Source organism: Gavialis gangeticus, unplaced genomic scaffold, assembly GCF_001723915.1.
Source record: "Gavialis gangeticus isolate Ggan-Ray unplaced genomic scaffold, GavGan_comp1, whole genome shotgun sequence".
NCBI classification, from domain to species: domain Eukaryota; kingdom Metazoa; phylum Chordata; order Crocodylia; family Gavialidae; genus Gavialis; species Gavialis gangeticus.
Genome location: NW_017728992.1, coordinates 63112507 through 63130154, shown reverse-complemented (window position 1 = coordinate 63130154; position 17648 = coordinate 63112507). Strand labels below are relative to the sequence as shown.

The 17648-nt window shown below is 41.1% G+C and overlaps 1 protein-coding gene across 3 annotated transcripts in view; it reads right to left on the bottom strand.

Annotated features, from left to right (window-relative positions):
• The window catches only part of CDKAL1 (CDK5 regulatory subunit associated protein 1 like 1), an 877582-nt gene that overhangs the window by 185717 nt on the left and 674217 nt on the right, over positions 1-17648 (bottom strand). The window contains exon 14 of one of the 3 annotated variants that reach the window (XM_019523432.1): positions 2353-3092. The exons of the other annotated variants lie outside the window; for them this stretch is intronic. Coding sequence (XP_019378977.1) covers positions 2886-3092 — 207 coding nt within the window. The 3' untranslated portion in view covers positions 2353-2885. Of the gene's footprint in view, positions 1-2352; positions 3093-17648 lie in introns of those variants that run through there. 3 annotated transcript variants of the gene reach the window in all.

The following is a 17648-nucleotide window of genomic DNA, read 5'->3' as shown; positions in this document are numbered from 1 at the left end:
CACACACACACACACACACACACACACACACACACACACACACACACACACACACACACACACACACACACACACAATCATCTCCTCAGAGACCAGAAACACTATTGCTGAAAAACTAGTTTAACTTGGAACCAGCCTTGATACTGTATATTGCATACAATTTTTTAGTTAAAAGGGGAAAACTATTAAATTCAAAGGAGACTCAGTATGGCAGTGATTGCAAGACAGATGGTGCATGTGTGTGCCACAGCAGTTGCCAGTTTGTTGTTCACTGCTAAAGAAACACATCAGAACAATGACTTTTGACTGGTATTTGACTTAGATACACAAATCCACATCAGCTAAGTCCTGCTCACATGTCTGTACATAATCACATGCATCTGACACTTTTCTTTTGGAGTACACACCATTTTTCTTTCTTTTTTGTAGAAATAAGCTGCTAGGGATTTCTCTCTCCTAATAAAGTAAATTTTAAGAAACATGGTGCTTTTGAAAAGAGAACAACAGTATATGTTCTTTTAAATCTTTCTGTAGAAGTAGGAACATTTTTGCAAGATTACAAGACAGGAGACTGTTCCACAAAGTAAGTGCAACCTACATTTACTGTGAGTTATATTCTCTTCATTGCTGGAACTACCAAAGATTCTGGGAAAGGAAAACAAATAAATAAAAAGCAGATGTTTTTCTAAATATAAGTTTGTCTTAAGGAATGAGTGAAAGTGGGAGTGTCCTCAACAGAAATAACTCATATGTATAGGAACACAAGGGTATTCCACTACTAAAGTCAAAATAGCTCCATCAGCTATAACAATGTTCTGTTTGTAAATATGAATCATTATGTTGCTTTAGCTAAGATATGTTGAATTAAAAAGGTTTCACAATATAATTTTCCCATGTCTATCAGATATTTTGATGTACCTGCTGGATCATTTTTTTAAATATTACTGCATATGCAGATTTTTCATAATGCAATATGTCAGCTAAAAAAAAAGGCAAGGTGTGCAGGTTATCTAGTCAGATAACCCGGGATCCTGGTTTCATCTGACAAAGAAAATCCAAAATTCTACTTAAAACCCCCTCCAAAATCCACATTTTCCGTGATTAAAACAAAACACCACTATATATTATTTGGATTGATATGGCTTTTTGTTTTAATCATGAAAAAATGGGGCTTTGGGGGGATTTTTTTTTGAGGCAGAGAATTTTGGATTTTTTTTTAATCAGAGAAAACCAGGATCCCTGCAGATAACACATGCTCAATAGAGGTCCACATTCAGGAAAAAGTCTTTTTGTTTGTTTGTTTTTTAATACACGTGTCCAGAAAAGAACTGACTAGCAAGCAATATTTATGATTAAGTTGTTATGAAAGCCTGCACAAAGTCCTCATGAAATATCAGGAAAGTTAAGGGATGGTTTTTTTTAAATTATTATTTGCCATTACATTTTTCTAGAACTAACAATAATATCCTTGCAACATGAATTTCACATTGCAAATTTCACTGATTTAAAAAAAAACAAACCCAAACCCTAAGAATGATCTAAAATAATTTTTAAATATATTTGGTTGTTTTCCACACAACCCCCCACCCCACCTTATCATCCTAAAGTGTAATAACTGCTGTTAATATACAGGCCAGGTATTGAGAACATACTGAAAAGTCCATGAAAAGGGCACTCAGTCCACTCTTCTACATACCACTGCTTTCTTACAGAAAAACCTGGCAGAGAAGAAGACAGACATGTAGGAACAGGCAGCCAATGAAGAATTTAAAGAAGCTGGCTTCTTACAACTCCCTTCAGACAGAAAGTGATAATGAAATTTAAAAAAAAGGAAGAACCAAAAAATACTGCGGTGTTGATGTGAGGAAATAGCATGCAGGATAACTTTGCTAGCACTACTGTAAAAGTTTGGTGGTATTAATAAGGAGCTGTTAAGTGTAATGGAAAGCAAAAAAATCCTCATAGCTAGGACAAATCAAGATGCAAAAGGGAGAGTGGCACCATATAACACGTTTTATTTGAAGTGGTACTGGTATTTCTGAGTATGTAGGCCCTTTCCACTAGTGCAATATACATGTGACAAGATATACTAAAACATCTAGAGAAAATTTAGTTTCTACCTTATTTCTTAGTGCCAGCTGCAGGCTCAAGACTAAAAAGATAACCAGTTGTAGCCTACTCTGAGCAGAAGACATCTTGGTAATGTGGATATATTAGAACTCAAATATTAGAAATATTAGAACTCAACCACTCCACTCACTGGTTAAAAAACACTGCAAGTGTTTCAAGGGGCATAGGCATTTGTTCTTCTACGTACAAAGAGGTACCAGGGTGAGATCAAAGGAGGGGGAAAGGGGTTGCCCTCTGCCCTGTTCCTGAATTTGCTCCTGGACATACATCCCAGTAAGTGTATTTGCATTTCCTAGTTTCAAAATGTCCTTCCAATTTCCTCTTGCACAATACGTATTTATTTGTCCTTTGCTGAAAGCCGAAAGCAGGTTATGCATCTTAGCAAGGTGGGCTGTGCCCCAGCCTATAGCCTGATTTTGAGCAGTACTAAACGTTAAAATAGTTGGAGTTTGGTCACTGTTACCTTCATAATGGGACACACTTCAAGTGAATGTGGGAAACAGGACTGCAAAGTACAAAGCTTTTTCAGAATCAGCGAGGCCAGGGTACTGTTCAGAAGAAGAGTCTTATGAAGGCACTGATTATACCAGATAGTAGTACTTACTTCATTTTTTTCAGTTCATTTGACTTCCACAATCCTTCCAAGGGTCTCTAATTTTTATGACCATTTTGGCAAAGCAAAATGAGAGTTCTTTATACTGGGAGGAGTTCAGAGCCAAGAATGAGAGAAATTTTTAAGATCAATTGCTGGTTTCCTATCTAGAACGGTAATACCGGGTACAATTTAATGAAGAGTTGTGGCTGAGGCAGCTTTTGACACCTTCCATGGGATACATATGAAATGAGGGCATATGCAGCTGTGAATTAAGCAGGCTTTGCTCCACAGGCATTCTAATATTCAGTCTCCACACTTGATTTAACATGATTGGTGAATCACAATCCCCTTGCACACAAACAGTTGTCTTTAAAATAAGCAAATAAGGAAATATTCAATAAGTTAAAAAAGATAATGAAGTCATCTTTAGAAAGCATTTGAATAAAACAGTGGAAACAGACAAATGCGAGACAGAGGGATGTCTGTTACCATCAATGCAGTGCTAAGGACTTCAAAAAAAATGATTAAAGGGTCTTCAAGTTTGCCTACCTCAGGAACCAGTTCTTGCAATATTATGCCAGACAACTTTCTAGTACAACATTAATTTTGTCCCCAACTACAATATTTAATTATAAGGAACCCAAGCCAAATGCCTCAAAATAAACCTAAAAAATATTTACTCCTAAGAGACACTGTCAAGGCTGGTAAAGCTAAAATTAGAACAGGCAGTTGGGTTTTAGTTGGCTGGGGCACATGTGAATCTTTCCACTCCTTCCAGTCAACTTGTCTGCTATGGTTCAAGCAGGGTTTTTATGTAAATGAATATTCTAGTCTCTTTGAAGGTAGATGGACCAGAGCAGTGATTCCCAACCAGGATGCCAGGGTACTCATCCTTTGAAGGTGTGAGGATATAAGCAAGGTGTAAGGAAGCAAGCAGATAAGCTAAGAAGATAAACATAGGCTCAGGCCTGTCCCTGCCTGAACAATACCCCCAGTGCCCAACCCTTCTTCAAGGAAGCAAAAACTGTAATATTTAAATTATTTTTTTTAACTGGGGGACACTCAATTCACAAGAGTTATGGAAGGGTGCCACGAGTCCAATGAGGAGTGCCTCAAGTCTAGTGCAGGGTGCTTCAGGTCAAAAAAGGTTGAGAACCACTGGACAAGAAGAATAAAGAGAAGAACAACAAAATATCTACAAGCTCATTTATGAAGGATTTTTGGCTGAGGAAACGTATACGGAAACAGGGCAAAAACAGCCCACAAGGGTTTTCCTAGAAAAATTATGAGGTTGTCTATCAAAAGATCAGAACAAATTAATACTAATTTTAAGCTCTGCACCATCCTATACTAAGGTGTACAAATGTAAATTGTTACAGTGGATGTTTACACCTTAAGTAGCCGTTTTCAAATACTGTGGGTGTCTCATCTTCTTTTTAAAATAGCCGGTGGCTTATTTTCATACATTATTACCACCAGGACAAGTGCCTGTCAAAAAGTATGTAATCACTTCATTTGGATTTTTTGAAAGAAGAGGGTTTGGTTGAAACAATGTCTTGTTAAAAAAAAATTTAAAAAACCATGAAATTATTCTTTTACATGAAAATGCCACAATTTTTAAATAAGATTTTTTAAAAACAAAAAACCTTACTGAAAACATTGCCAAAACTGAAAACTGAGTTTTCAATAACAAAAAATCCCTGTACCTATTTTAAAAATATATTTAGTAATACTTCTCAAAATTAAAAGCAAAAATACCAAAATAAGCATCTGTCAATCAGCTGTCAAAGAGGTGATACACAAGTTATTTTCCCAAGTACTGGTATCTTCGTCTCCCTCCCCCCACCTTTCCACTAAGTCTTTATAATAAACGCAGTGGTGACTTTTGCATATATTTTTTTCTCATATCTGGTTTGCATGATATATGTTAAAACCCACAAAACACCTACATGAAAAGAGTACGCTGTAACAGATCACCCTGGGCTCTGTTACCTGCAGGGGCATAGGCAGCAGGCAAGCAGCTGCAGCTGGTTACCAGCCCTAATCAGACAGGGGTTGCCTGATTGGAAAACAGCACCCAGCTGGATAGGGCTCGGAGCCCAGTGAATGAAGAGGCTGGTTGTTAAACCATGTGATGATGAGGCTGGTTTTTAAGCCGTGTGATGAGGAGGCTGGTTGTTAGGCCATAAAACATCTGTGAGGCATGAGACACATCAAGGGAAGGTTGGAGCATGTAGAGAGGCCTTATCATCAGAGCAGCTAAAGGGCAGCTTCCTGCTTGATTAAGATCAATCTATCAGTCAGGGACTGCAAGGCATGGCAGGAAAGACGGGTGTGTTGGTGGCCCAAAAGCAAGTGGGCAGGCATACAGGAAGATGTCCCGGGACGACCTCTTGTTACATACACTTACAACATCAAGTGCTGAGGATGGAAGATGTTCAAGAAATGAGCTCTTATGAGATCATCACTGTGACATGAAATTGTTGTGAGTAAAAATATCACCGCAGCATACCCATGATGGGAGATTATATTACTGACCCCATTTTACCAAAGCACACAGTGATTAAGGCCAAAGTTGCAAAAAAAACATGTCCACTATTTTTGCATGCCCAATTTGAAACACGGGTAAAATACTGAGCATGATTTAGAACTTCTTATGTTTAAATCATGGCTCCTGATGATTCAACTGCAGTTCTGTAAATCAGACCTTAGGTGTCTCAAAATGGGCACTTCGAAAATGACAAACAAAACTGGTGGATGCCTATGAAAGTTCAGTTTAAATTACATTTGCATTGCAATTAATGTTGAGACTTGGGAACCCAGGGTTTTACTTCCAATTTTGGAAGAGTGTGTTCTTTCATGATTTCAAAACTTTCTGTCTAATCCCCCACCTCCCTCTACCTGTCAAGATGTCCCTTCTCTCTACAGCTTGACCTTATACTCCCCCTGTCTCCTAGTTTGCTTCCCTATCCTATCTCTCTCCAAATTCAAATGAGATTGTTTTCCCCTCTACATTCTGTAGTACCACAGGAAGCACCGAAAGCACGAGAGAAATTTCATGAGTCAGGCCATTCTGGTGTGATAGATGACATGGCCAAGTGGGCCAAATTTGGCCTCTGGGGCACAGCACCCATTTTTTCAATAAACCATCTGAGAGAATTTCTTGACAACTATTTCTCCCTAACCTCTTTTAATGAGAAATTGTGGATTCTGTCTTGTAGAAACTTAAAATAAACAAATAGACTAAATAAACCTGCAGCATATTTCCAAGTATAGAAAAATTAATTCTGAATGGCCAACATTTAGTAAAAACAAGGTCTATTTAAAAGATTTTGGCAAACTTAATGTTCAATTTTGCTGTAAATTTTTTGTCAGTCATAATTCTTTCAGAACTCTTTTATCACAAAGTAGGGCAAACGAATAAAAGCTTAAAGCTATCTAAAATGAAAACATGTTTATGTGAAGAATGTCTGCAGTCTGTCAATAATTTATATTTATATTAATTTATATGTCATAGCAAGGTAAGATGGACCGAGGGTTTAAAAAGAAGCAAATCCATGCTATGTGATCATCTAAGGAAAAAAGGAGCACACCAAAGATAAGATTGTGATTTAATACCTATACCTAAGAACAAATAACATGCAAATAAAATGTTAATTAGCTTTTTTGTTAAGTATGGTCTAATGTGCAATTCAATGCGATTGCTGAAATGCTGTGCTCAGACAAGATGTGGGACACTTTCAGAAGTAGTGAGGGGAAACAAATTAGGCATTAGGGCTAACTACAGCCAAAAAGCCCTAGGCTGAATCGATTCAGTCTTTGTAGGTTAGTCTAAATTCATAGTTTCATAGTTTCATAGATTTAGGGTCGGAAGGGACCTAGTAGATCTTCTAGCCCGACCCCCCGCCAGGGCGGGAGAACAACAAAACCCCAAAACAAAAACGGGACTCAAATGAGTCCAGCCAGGTAGGCATCCAGCCTCTTCTTAAAGACCCCCAGGGTAGGGGCCAGCACCACTTCCCTTGGAAGTTGGTTCCAGCTCCTAGCCGCCCTAACTGTGAAGTAGTTTTTGCGGATGTCCAATCTATACCTCCTCTCCATCAACTTGTGCCCATTACTCCTTGTTATGCCAGCGGGCGCTAGGGGAAACAGCGTCTCCCCCAAACCCTTCTGGTCCCCCCTAGTGAGTTTATAGACGGTCACCAGGTCCCCCCTCAGCCTTCTCTTGTGGAGGCTGAATAGGTTCAGGTCCCGCAGTCTCTCACTGTAGGGTCTGCCCTGTTGTCCCCGGATCATGCGGGTGGCCCTCCTCTGGACCCTCTCCATGTTGTCCACATCCCTCTTGAAATGGGGCGCACAGAACTGGACACAATACTCCAGCTGTGGCCTGACCAGCGTCGCATAGAGGGGGAGGATCACCTCCTTGGCTCTACTCAAGATGCACCTGTGGATGCACGACAAGGTCCGGTTAGCCCTGCCAACCATGACCTCGCATTGTCGGCCCATGTTCATCTTGGAGTCAATAATGACTCCAAGATCTCTTTCTGCCTCCGTGCTCTCAAGTAGGGAGTTCCCCATTGTGTAAGTGTGCTGCTGGTTCCTACTGCCCAAGTGCAGCACCCTGCACTTGTCCGTATTGAAACGCATCCTGTTCCTGTTAGCCCACCCCTGTAACCTATCCAGATCCCTCTGCAATCTGAAAATTGAAACAGAAGAGAACAGATACGTCTATTTGATTCAGGAAATGCAGCCACATGCCTGCAGTAGCTCAGGCCAGAAGCTGGGGGGTACTAGGATACAGCTCTCTGGCTGTGTTTCCACTTCCTGCTCCTGCTGCTTCCAAAGTCTCTGGGATTTGAAGTCCAGAATTACAACAGCAGGACTCCGCAGGGTTTCTTATCACTTCTTGCTTCCAGGTGCCTCTGGGATTTGTAGTCCACGGTTGCAGCCAGCAATAAGTTTGAGCAGGGGAAGGGGTGTTTAACCCCCCTCCCTGGCCCCAGACCCCAGCTGGTTTGCCTGCAGGGGGGAGCGCCTTCTGCCCCACAGACTGGGTTGCATCCCCAGTTGGGTTCCCCCTCCCCTCTTGTCAGCCAGCCCTCACTGCTCTGGCTAGACAGCTGAGGGACAGGGCCAGCCCTGCTCTCGGGAGCAGACAGCATAGCCCAGCCCAGGGCTGAAAAGCATCCTGGGATGCTGGGGGACTGATTTAACTTGAACCAGGAAGGGGTCTGGGACAGAAGTTTCATAAAGGGGTTTAACCCAAATCATTTAAGTCTGATAGTGCATTCAATCAGGTTTATCTTAAACAAGTTTTAGCCATTTTGAAACTGGTTTGTGTGCATTGAGGTTTTGTTCTGTTACAGGTTTAAACCAGTTTCTGATCACTTAAGCTGGTCTGTGTGTAACTTCTGTCCCTAACCTAGGAGGAAAGACTTCTCCTCTAGATAGTATGCCCAATGCAAATTCACTCTGATTCTGATATATATAGATATATATATAATAAATAAAAGAACTCTAACACTGGTATTTGAGAAGCAGGTCACCAACTTAGAGTAGATGTGCCAGGGGTGATCAGGAAAAGAGCACATCATCTGGTTTCTATACAGATATTCTATTTTATGTCCCCAACACAGAAATAAGTTTCACCAAATATTCAGATGAGGCATGCTATGCAGACTGCACATTTTGCCTTACTAATATTCCCGTCTCTATTTTTAATAATCCTGTGTTACGACTATATGCATGAAAAACTAAATGGAAGAGGTGCCAGAGAGGGAAAAAAACACTCCGAGAACCTCAAGTGCAGGTGCTGAAGGGCAAGGAATTTCTGGATGCTAACTCAATTCACGGTCTTAGTTGGAGAAGTTATAGAGAGTTCCCCATTAACCACACTGAGATGTATTGAGGAAGGCTGCAGTAATTAAGGAGGTGAAGGTGGACATCTTGTTAGTAAAATAGAAATCCTGAACAGAAATTGTGTGAATCTATCTATTCATATAATGGGTCACCAAGTTCAACCTTGACCTGATAGGTAGTGGCTTCCCACCTATATTTTGAAGAAAAGTCTCTTTTAGGGCCACAACTGCCAATATCTGCAACAGTAAACGCACATATTCCTAATGTTCATTGTGAGCTCCAAATCAATAATTAGCATTAAAAAAAGGATTTTTATTTGCTTGTCTTAATGTGCTAATGTGAGATATAAATCAGAAATCCTGATCATGACAAATTACTCACTCTTGTACATCTCTGTGTATAAGTCAGGGTCCCTGACTTCCCAAAATGAGAATGTACATATTGCAATTCAAAAGTTTAAAAAACATTACAAGCTGAGAACATTATGACATCCACGGGGGAGAATACTATCATCTCAAAACATATCTGCAGCAAAATGAAGAGTTTTATCTAAAGCAGGACCAAATAATTTTGCTTTATGTTGCTTTCAGGGCTTCACTAGAGCAGTAGCGACAGATTCTGTGATACAGAAGATGTACTAAGACTTAACAAAGAAAACCAACTTCAGTGAAGTTCATAGCTGCTATGAAAAAATAGTGACTACAAACGTTAATTAAAAATAATCTTAGAAAACAAACACAAAACAGTATGTTTTAAAAATAATATTTGTTTAATATGTGTGTGTATATAAATAGACACATATACACATATGATATGGGCACACACATCCACACACAAGCATATGTAGGGATTATTGTTGTTTTGTAGAGTGAATAACTGGTGTTACTGTTACATTTATACTACATATAAATAGCTATAAAATATATATGTTTACATATACACACACTTCTTAAACAATCATGCCTATGCTTTCTTAGTTCAGGATATGATTAATGCAGTCTATCAGAAGCCAGATGGTGCAAAACCAGAACTATCAATCAAAATGAAAAGACCACTGAGTGCTATCCACAATGATGTGTTCACAAATGGAAATTCTGTTCATAGACCCTAACCCATAATATGTAGAGGAAGCCATAAACATAGTTGCACTGTCCCCAAGGAACTAGCCAACATGGCTCATGCTTTGTTAGGCTAAAAAGCTCAAGAAGTAATATTCATTGCTTTGGGATCTGATGGAAGAAGACTTTGCAAGCCCAACATTATGTACTTCAGATAAAAAATTAAAACTCGGTTCTATAATGATTGTAATAATGTCTGCACTGATGACAGTATCTGTCAAACTGTCCATTTGCCATTTGATTTAATATGGGATACTGCCATACATTAACAAAGCAGCTGCCACTTTCTGTCTCACACATGAATTGGCATCTAATATCTCCTGTAAATGTTCTATAAAAGCTAAGTTTGGGGCAACCTATGTGAAATAACAATGGATTATTTCTGATGAGATTTTGTACCAAACAACCCTTTTATAAATGAAAAGGGAACATTGTAAATATAAAAGGCATTTAAAGAGCACAATTTAACATACATGAGCTCAATAAATGAGGCTCACAGCTAGACCTATTAAAGGGGACGTGAAAAAGGAAGAACAGCCCTTAGTACGCACACATCACGTGTGCTCACCAGTACTTGTGACAAGTATAAGGCACATACACATAATTCATATCATCTACTGTACATATATATGCATATACCAGGGCAATCAGGGCATGTGAAGGGCTAGCTGCATTCCAAAGTAAAAGAAAATATGTAATATGTAAACAAGAACTGAATGTAAAAAGCAAAAGTGAATGCTTTTTTAAAATAGCATTGGCAAAATGCTGGTATGGTAATGTCCCGGGGGCCGAGGTACCAAGGGACATTTACCTGAAGCCCAGGACAGGAGAGATGCAGAGCCGGAGGGAGAACCAGTGCGGCTCATTAGCCGCCTCTTCGTACAGCTGCGGCCAGCAGCTGACGGCAGCGTCAGATGCCGGCCGGTGGATTTAAAAATGGTGGCTGCCACTCCGGAGGTGGCAGATAGCCCGGAGGCCAGACTGCTGTTAGGGTCAGCGATGGTGCGGGCTCCACAGGACAGGCAATGCAGAGCCAGTGTGCCAGAGGGAGCAGTGACCAAGAAGGGAGGCCTGATGACGGGGACACCGGCGGGTCCACCCAGAAGCGACAGATTGGGTGAGCAACGGAAGATCGGGACAACCCAGGAGGATTCAGAGGACCCCGAAGTAAGTGCTGAGACGGTGGGTGCGGGCTACGCCGAAGAGGGGCGAAAGACCGAGGACCACCTGGCTGGAGGGAGATTGGGGCGGGATCGCCACCAAGACCAGCAGATGTCAATTAAGGAACACGAGCAGGGCAACGAGAGAGCGACTGAGGGGAGCCCCTTCCCCCCCCCTTCATGCTAATAGGGATCTGGTGGAGGGTCAGCAAGGTAGTTAGGACATCAGAACCTCCAAGTGGGGGAGTGTCGCACAGGGTGCACAGGGTGAAGGGCTTGTGGTGTGGGGTCTATAGAGGTTGCGGCTGAGGCACCGGTGCAGGCTGGTGTCAAGTGGTCGACATTAGGGTAGGAGTATCCCACAGATTGTGGGGATCGAAGACGAGAGCCATGTTAGAAGCCTGCAGAAGCAACACTGAGTGGGCACGGGGAAGTGGAGCCCATAGGTGGTGTGAGGCCAGGGTGTAGGGGTGGCGGAGCCCCATGTGCAACTGGCAGGCCAAGCCCGGGCCACCGAGGGACCCGAGAACTAGCCCTGCCCCACTGGGGGAACAACAAGTCGTGGCAAGCGAGAGTGGGGTTGGCAACGCGGGAGGACGAACAACCACAGTAACAAACAGGTCCGGACGAGGAGTAGCCAGCGATCAGGAGGGCAGAGCTCCCAGAAGCGACATGAGGAGGCCCGTTGGGGACAGGTAATATAGTCATCTCTTTTATGTTAAGGCAGTATATATATTTTAGCTGTAAGGTGATACTCTGTGCTGCAGGCACCTCAGGGAATTTCTAGACATGACAAAGAATGCATTGAGATCAACATCAGAGGCACAAGATTCAGCAATAGGGATGTACTGCAAAGTACAAAGCCAAACACCTTAGGTTCACCAAAACATGATGCTTTCTAAGCATTTCAGAACTCCTGTGTGTAAGGTGGTGGTGGCATGGTCAGCTGGAGGAGAATGGGACCAGATAATCCAACCATCAATAAATTCTCTGGCCTTACCCAGAGCTGGACTCTATGCAGACTTCCTTCAGTCCTATTTCTCAAGTTCCTCTTACAGCAGAAAAAGGATCTGCCCTTATTATTGGTGTAAAGTTTAAGGGAAAAATGGATGAAAGTACAGATGATATTTGTTTCTAAAATGTAGGTTTAAATCATATTAGAGTCAATCATGAATAAGATCTTTGAACTAATCAGTATTCTAACGTGGACTAAAATAAATTTCTAACTTCTAAGGCAGGCTAAATGGAAAGTGAAGTTGTCAATTTAACTGCCTCCAGCATGTCTTACCTACCCTTTAGGTAAATATCCATAGTTGTCAGTGCTTCACTAAAAACAGAATAAGGATACTTTTCCACACCTGGTCACTACTTAAAATGAGAACTTCTAATGACACTACTGAAGGAAGGAATTTTCAGTAAGAAGCATGCTTCCTAGAGAAACAACACTGGATTTTTCCCTTGGCAAAGCACACGAGAAAGGGGAAGATCACAGAAAACCAATGAAAACATGTTTCTGAAGGTAACAACTGAAAAGCATGAAAAGAGAGAGGATGAGGGAGGGAGCACACAAGAGGAAGAAATAAAACAAAGGAAGTAATATATAGGAGCAGACAAGGGACAAAGAGATGATGTAAGGGAAGGAGAGAATGTGATTTAGAAGAGAAAAACAGTATAAAATAAAAGAGGAAGAGACTGTAGTAAACTACTGGAAAATTTATCCAGGTCATAAAGAAAGCTAGAAGGTGAAAAGGAGGGCTTCTTTAAAAAACAAAGCAGCTATTAGGAAAAGAGAGGAGAGGAGAAAGAGAGAGGTCTGATTAATTTCCAAACCCACTTTAATAATCGCAGATCAATGATATAATCCAATCCATCTCTTTGCCAATGCAAGAGTAAAGAGAACATACATTTCACTTTTCCCATAATGGCCCGATTTCTTCATATGCTATCCAGGCTTCCAAGGAACTTAATAAAAAGGAAATGCCTTGTTTTTCCTCTTTATCAAAATGTTTTTTGCAGCAACAAAATGCTTGTTCAAGAAAATTTGGTATATCAGATAAAAAATGTTCTGTTGACCAGGAACAAGTATTCCAATGGAAAGAATGATGATTGCTGTTTTTAAAAGTGAAGAGAAAGGTCAAATGTGACTACTGTTTTTCATACTTTATTAAAACGTATAGATTATTCATATCTCATTTAGAGCACACTAAAAGCATATCCAGTTCTTAATTCATTTTCTCATTTACCAATATAATAAAGCCTTCTGATTACTTTTGTTTCTCTTCTGAATTCCCTTATATTTGTCAAGATCCTTCTGGGAATAAGCTGCCTAAAATAGAAGGCACTATATTGGGAACAGCCCCACTCAAGCCCTAGTGATGAAGACTGCTCTGTAAAGTACAACTTGTGAATATGGAAGCAAGTCACTTTAGCATATTTTGCTACGATATAAGACTATAAATCCTAATAGTTTGCTGTCTGCTATCATTATCCAGGTCTCCAAGTATTACTGCCTTTCAGGTTTCTTCCCCCCACTGTTCCGGATTATTCTTGCACACATCTTTCAATGCTTCCTCTCATTTATTATTTTCCTTTTTAGAGGGTTCTCCTTATTATTTCTCAGTTCTAAGTGGTTTTGTTTGTTTGCTTATTTTTAATTCAACTTCCGCCCAGTATAGAAAAATCTGTAAAGTTCATTAAAATTCTGCTTGTACCGTCTCCAAGATTATTAATAAAGACATGTAAACAAGACGCTAGTGTTTGTGGTACTTCACTACTACATTGACTTTAAATTATTATCTTTATCTTGGGTTGGGGACATGAAGCCTGTTTTTAATGCACAGTATTGGTGATGAGACTGTTTCACAAAAAGGTTTCTTGCTTTTTATATTAAAAATCTGTTCCTCCTAAACAAAAAGTGAGAAAGTTCCATGATGAGCAATAACTGAGACAATCTCAAATAATTTAATTATGAATGGATAGTGGCTTCTTTTTTAAAATCCTGTGATTAACTGGTAACAGTTGTTGCTGTGAAGTTTCAATCACAGCATCAAACTGTACACATTGCATATTCTTAATTTAATTCTATATTTACTAATATTTATCAATATTTTTACTCATTTTATATATATATTCATCTGATCTGCAAAATAAATTGTACAACAGTAAACCAACCATTTTTTTTCATTAATTTGGACTGCAGGACATATCTGTAATTAGTTTATGGAACTTGTTTTTTTCCTTGAAATTTCAATTACAGAATGAAATCAACTATTCAAAAGGCAAGCGAGCCTTCTTACTGTATATTTTGTTACCTTTTCCATTCCCTGGAAAATCCCACATGTTGCTTACAATATGAACAACCATTTCTAAAACTTCCATATAGTTGTCATCTGTTTTGTGTCTGATGTCAGGGGATAGAACAGAGGTGGGCAAAATGGCAGATCTAGCCAATGGCTAGACTCCATCTCCCAGCAGCTCCTACCCAAGTCGCTGTGGCTAGTTTCCATGGAGACCCCAGTAGTGGCAGTGCTGTGACAGTGTGGGACCAGGGTTTCCACAGAGACCGCCCCAGCAGCACTGGTAGGGTGCACAGCTGCGTGGAGAGTTGCTGCTCTGGGGCAGGGATCTTGCAGCGGTGACAGTGTGGGAACTGGGAACCAGGGAGAAAGGATTTCTATTACTGTCCAAAATCATACAATTAAATCATAACCTGAAAACATCAAAACAAGGGAAAGTATCTCAAAAGAAACTGTCTTCTAGAACTACTTCACAGTTATGGCAGCTAGAAGCTGGAACCAACTTCCAAGGCAAGTGGTGCTGGCTCCTACGCTGGGGATCCTTAAGAAGAGGCTTGATGCCTACCTGGCTGGACTCATTTGAGTCCAGTTTTTTTTGTTTTTTTTTTTCCCTCTCCCCCCCAGGCAGGGGGTCGGACTTGAAGATCTATAAGGTCCCTTCCGACCCTACTTCTATGATTCTATGTTTCTTTTTTTCTGCTTCAAAAATACAATCTGCAGATCCACAGAACTGCCACTGCATATGCATAATGATAGAACGTACAATTAACACTATAAAAAACACTTCTCTCTTCAGGAAAAAAATATTTAAATGTGAAAGGAGTATTGCCTATTGTGTTTTGTAGCAAATCTAAAAGGGGCCTTTTTTCCAGTATTTAAATCTTTAAAAAAAGTCAGGATTGGTTGGTGGCCGTTCAAACTGTGATGATCATTTCTATTATATGACAGTGACTATATTTCCTGTGTGACAAAGGAGTAGAGCTGTATGGATTAGTGAAATATGCAGGCTTTATCAGTTACCTATACTTAATTATGACTAGGTTCTTAATTTCAACCAACTTCTTTTGAAATTAACTGTTGTATCAATACTTCCAATTGTACCAGATGTAACGTGGTTCTTTTGAAATAAAAAACTTATTTTTATGGAACTCCATAGTATTCTAGGAATACAGTTACTTTGTCAAGATAACATGTATGAATAGTGCTTTATTAGAATAGTTATTCCTCTGGTACTTGGATGGTCTCTCATGCAGGCAATGTTATTCTAAAGTGCACACCACTCAAAACTGCAGATCCCAAGTAAAACATTTCTAAAGACAATTAATACAGAATCATAGGCAAATAACATGGGGCATAGTGTTGAGGAGTCAGGTAGTAGCTGTACCTTGGAAGGGTGTTTCTGCTGGGAGAAGAAATTATTGGTAAGAATCAGATGTTTCTTTGGTGAAGCCCTCTTAATTTACAGGGAATGTACACATAGTTCTGTACCCTTGAATATACTACAAACAAACAAAGAAAATCAGGCAGATTCCTCATTTAGAAACCCAGGTCAATATTATCCCCCAAAATAATATTCTTTTGGCTTCCTTCCAGACTGACGCTTCTCGTATTACAAGAATTCAAGATGATTCTGGATTTAAAACAATCCCCCCCTTATAATAATTAGATTTATTGCATGGAAAATGTGTAAATTTGTTATAATTTAACAAACTTAATCTAATTATTGTGGGGTCATCTTACATTCATTCCCCTCACTGCCACAACGGGGCAAGCAGTGGCAGGAAGCAGGCAGTGGGGAAGTCAAGTAGCCTGACCCCTGCACCTTGCCTTCCAACACCTTGCCTCATTATGCCTGTTCCCCCCACTACTTGCCCCCCATACTGCCTGCCGTGCCCTGGCTCCCCTGAACTTGCCTCCTTGGTACATGCCATGACCTCAGCAGTGCCTGAACCTCCTGTCTGGCCCCCCACTTCTGTCTTCTCCTCCCCACAGCCTCTGCCACTCCATCTGCCCCCGAACTTAAGGTGTCTGCTCCCCCTGCTACTGCCCTCCTCAGATACTACCCCCTCCCTCCAGTTTCTGTCCCACTGTCAGCAGTGCCTATACCCCCCTGCCTGGTACCCCTGATGCCTTCCCCTCCCCATGACCTCTGCTCCTGGCTTCCATCCCATTCTTCTCTTCACTGGTCCTTACCCTCTGGCTCTTGCATGGCTCCATGTCAGGGCACAGAGTACTTGGTTGCTCCAGCACCAGCCTGGCCATGCAGCAGCTGGCCATGAAGCAGCTCTCATCACCGCCATATGCCCAGGCTGAGGTTGGAGCAACCATGTGCTCTGTGCCCCAGGCTGGAGCCCTGCTGGAGTTGGAAGGTAAATGGCAGTGACAGCAGGAGAAGGCAGAGGTGGTGGCAAGGTGGCAGCAGTAGGGGGTAGAGGATGCAGGTGGGAGGGTGAGAAGTGGCTGTGGCTCCAAACCTGACCCCAAGTCAGAGCCAGAGATGCAGCAGCTGTGTGCCCTCTCTTTCCAGCCACATTTTACTTAAATCCAAGACAGGACCTGTTTCCTCCCTTTGCTAAATAGAGGGAGGAAAAACTTGTCTTGGATTTGAGTAGATGTAATACTACAGGTTCTGGCCATATACAGACATTCAGTTTCTTTTGGGAGAGGCACTGCTCTCTCACTAGTAACCATGAGTGCACAGATATTTAGGATTTTTCTCCCAGAAGTAAACAACTGCTCTAGGGCTAGACTGAACATGTAGCCTTCCACTAATAACATAATTTTGCAGAAGTTTACGGGAGTGCACCTGCATACCTTTTGTGTATTGGGCCCTGAAGCATATATAAAGCTCTTCAACTTTAAGTAGTTTTGACCCACTAGCTTATTATCACAGTTGTTTTAGCACCTTTAACAGACAAGGTCACTAGTTTCAAAGACCAAGAATCATGAGGGAGAAAAACACTAGGAAGGCTGAGTATTGTTTACAGACAGGTAGGCTGCATTTTTACTCAGTACAACACTATGTCATAAACATGGAAAATAAAAGCTATAATAGCAATTTTTCATGTGAACACATGCTTTTACATTAAATAAAGTATTATAAGTGACAAGAGTACAGCTAAGCCTAAATGAAAGCTCTCTCTCCATAACATACTTGTGCACACAATTCTTAAGTTTGTTTAAGGCTTTACTCGCCTCATAAGAGCCTTATGAGCAGGGAGCAGGGTTTTCCATTTGCTGTGGAAAAACCATGGATTGCTTTCCTTTAAAAGGAGAAAAACATGGAAAACCACAGCTTTCCACTTGCAGGCTGGCAGAGTTCCAGCCTGCAATGGACTGCTTGGGGTGGTGGGAGTGGAAGGAGGCTGATTGGACATAGAGGGCGCAACATGCACGTGTGCATGGCAGCATGGCTGGCAATACAGCCCCAGGCAGTGGTGAAGAGCAGCTCCCCCAGCTGCCTGCAGGTAAGTCTATGGGGGGGGGGGCA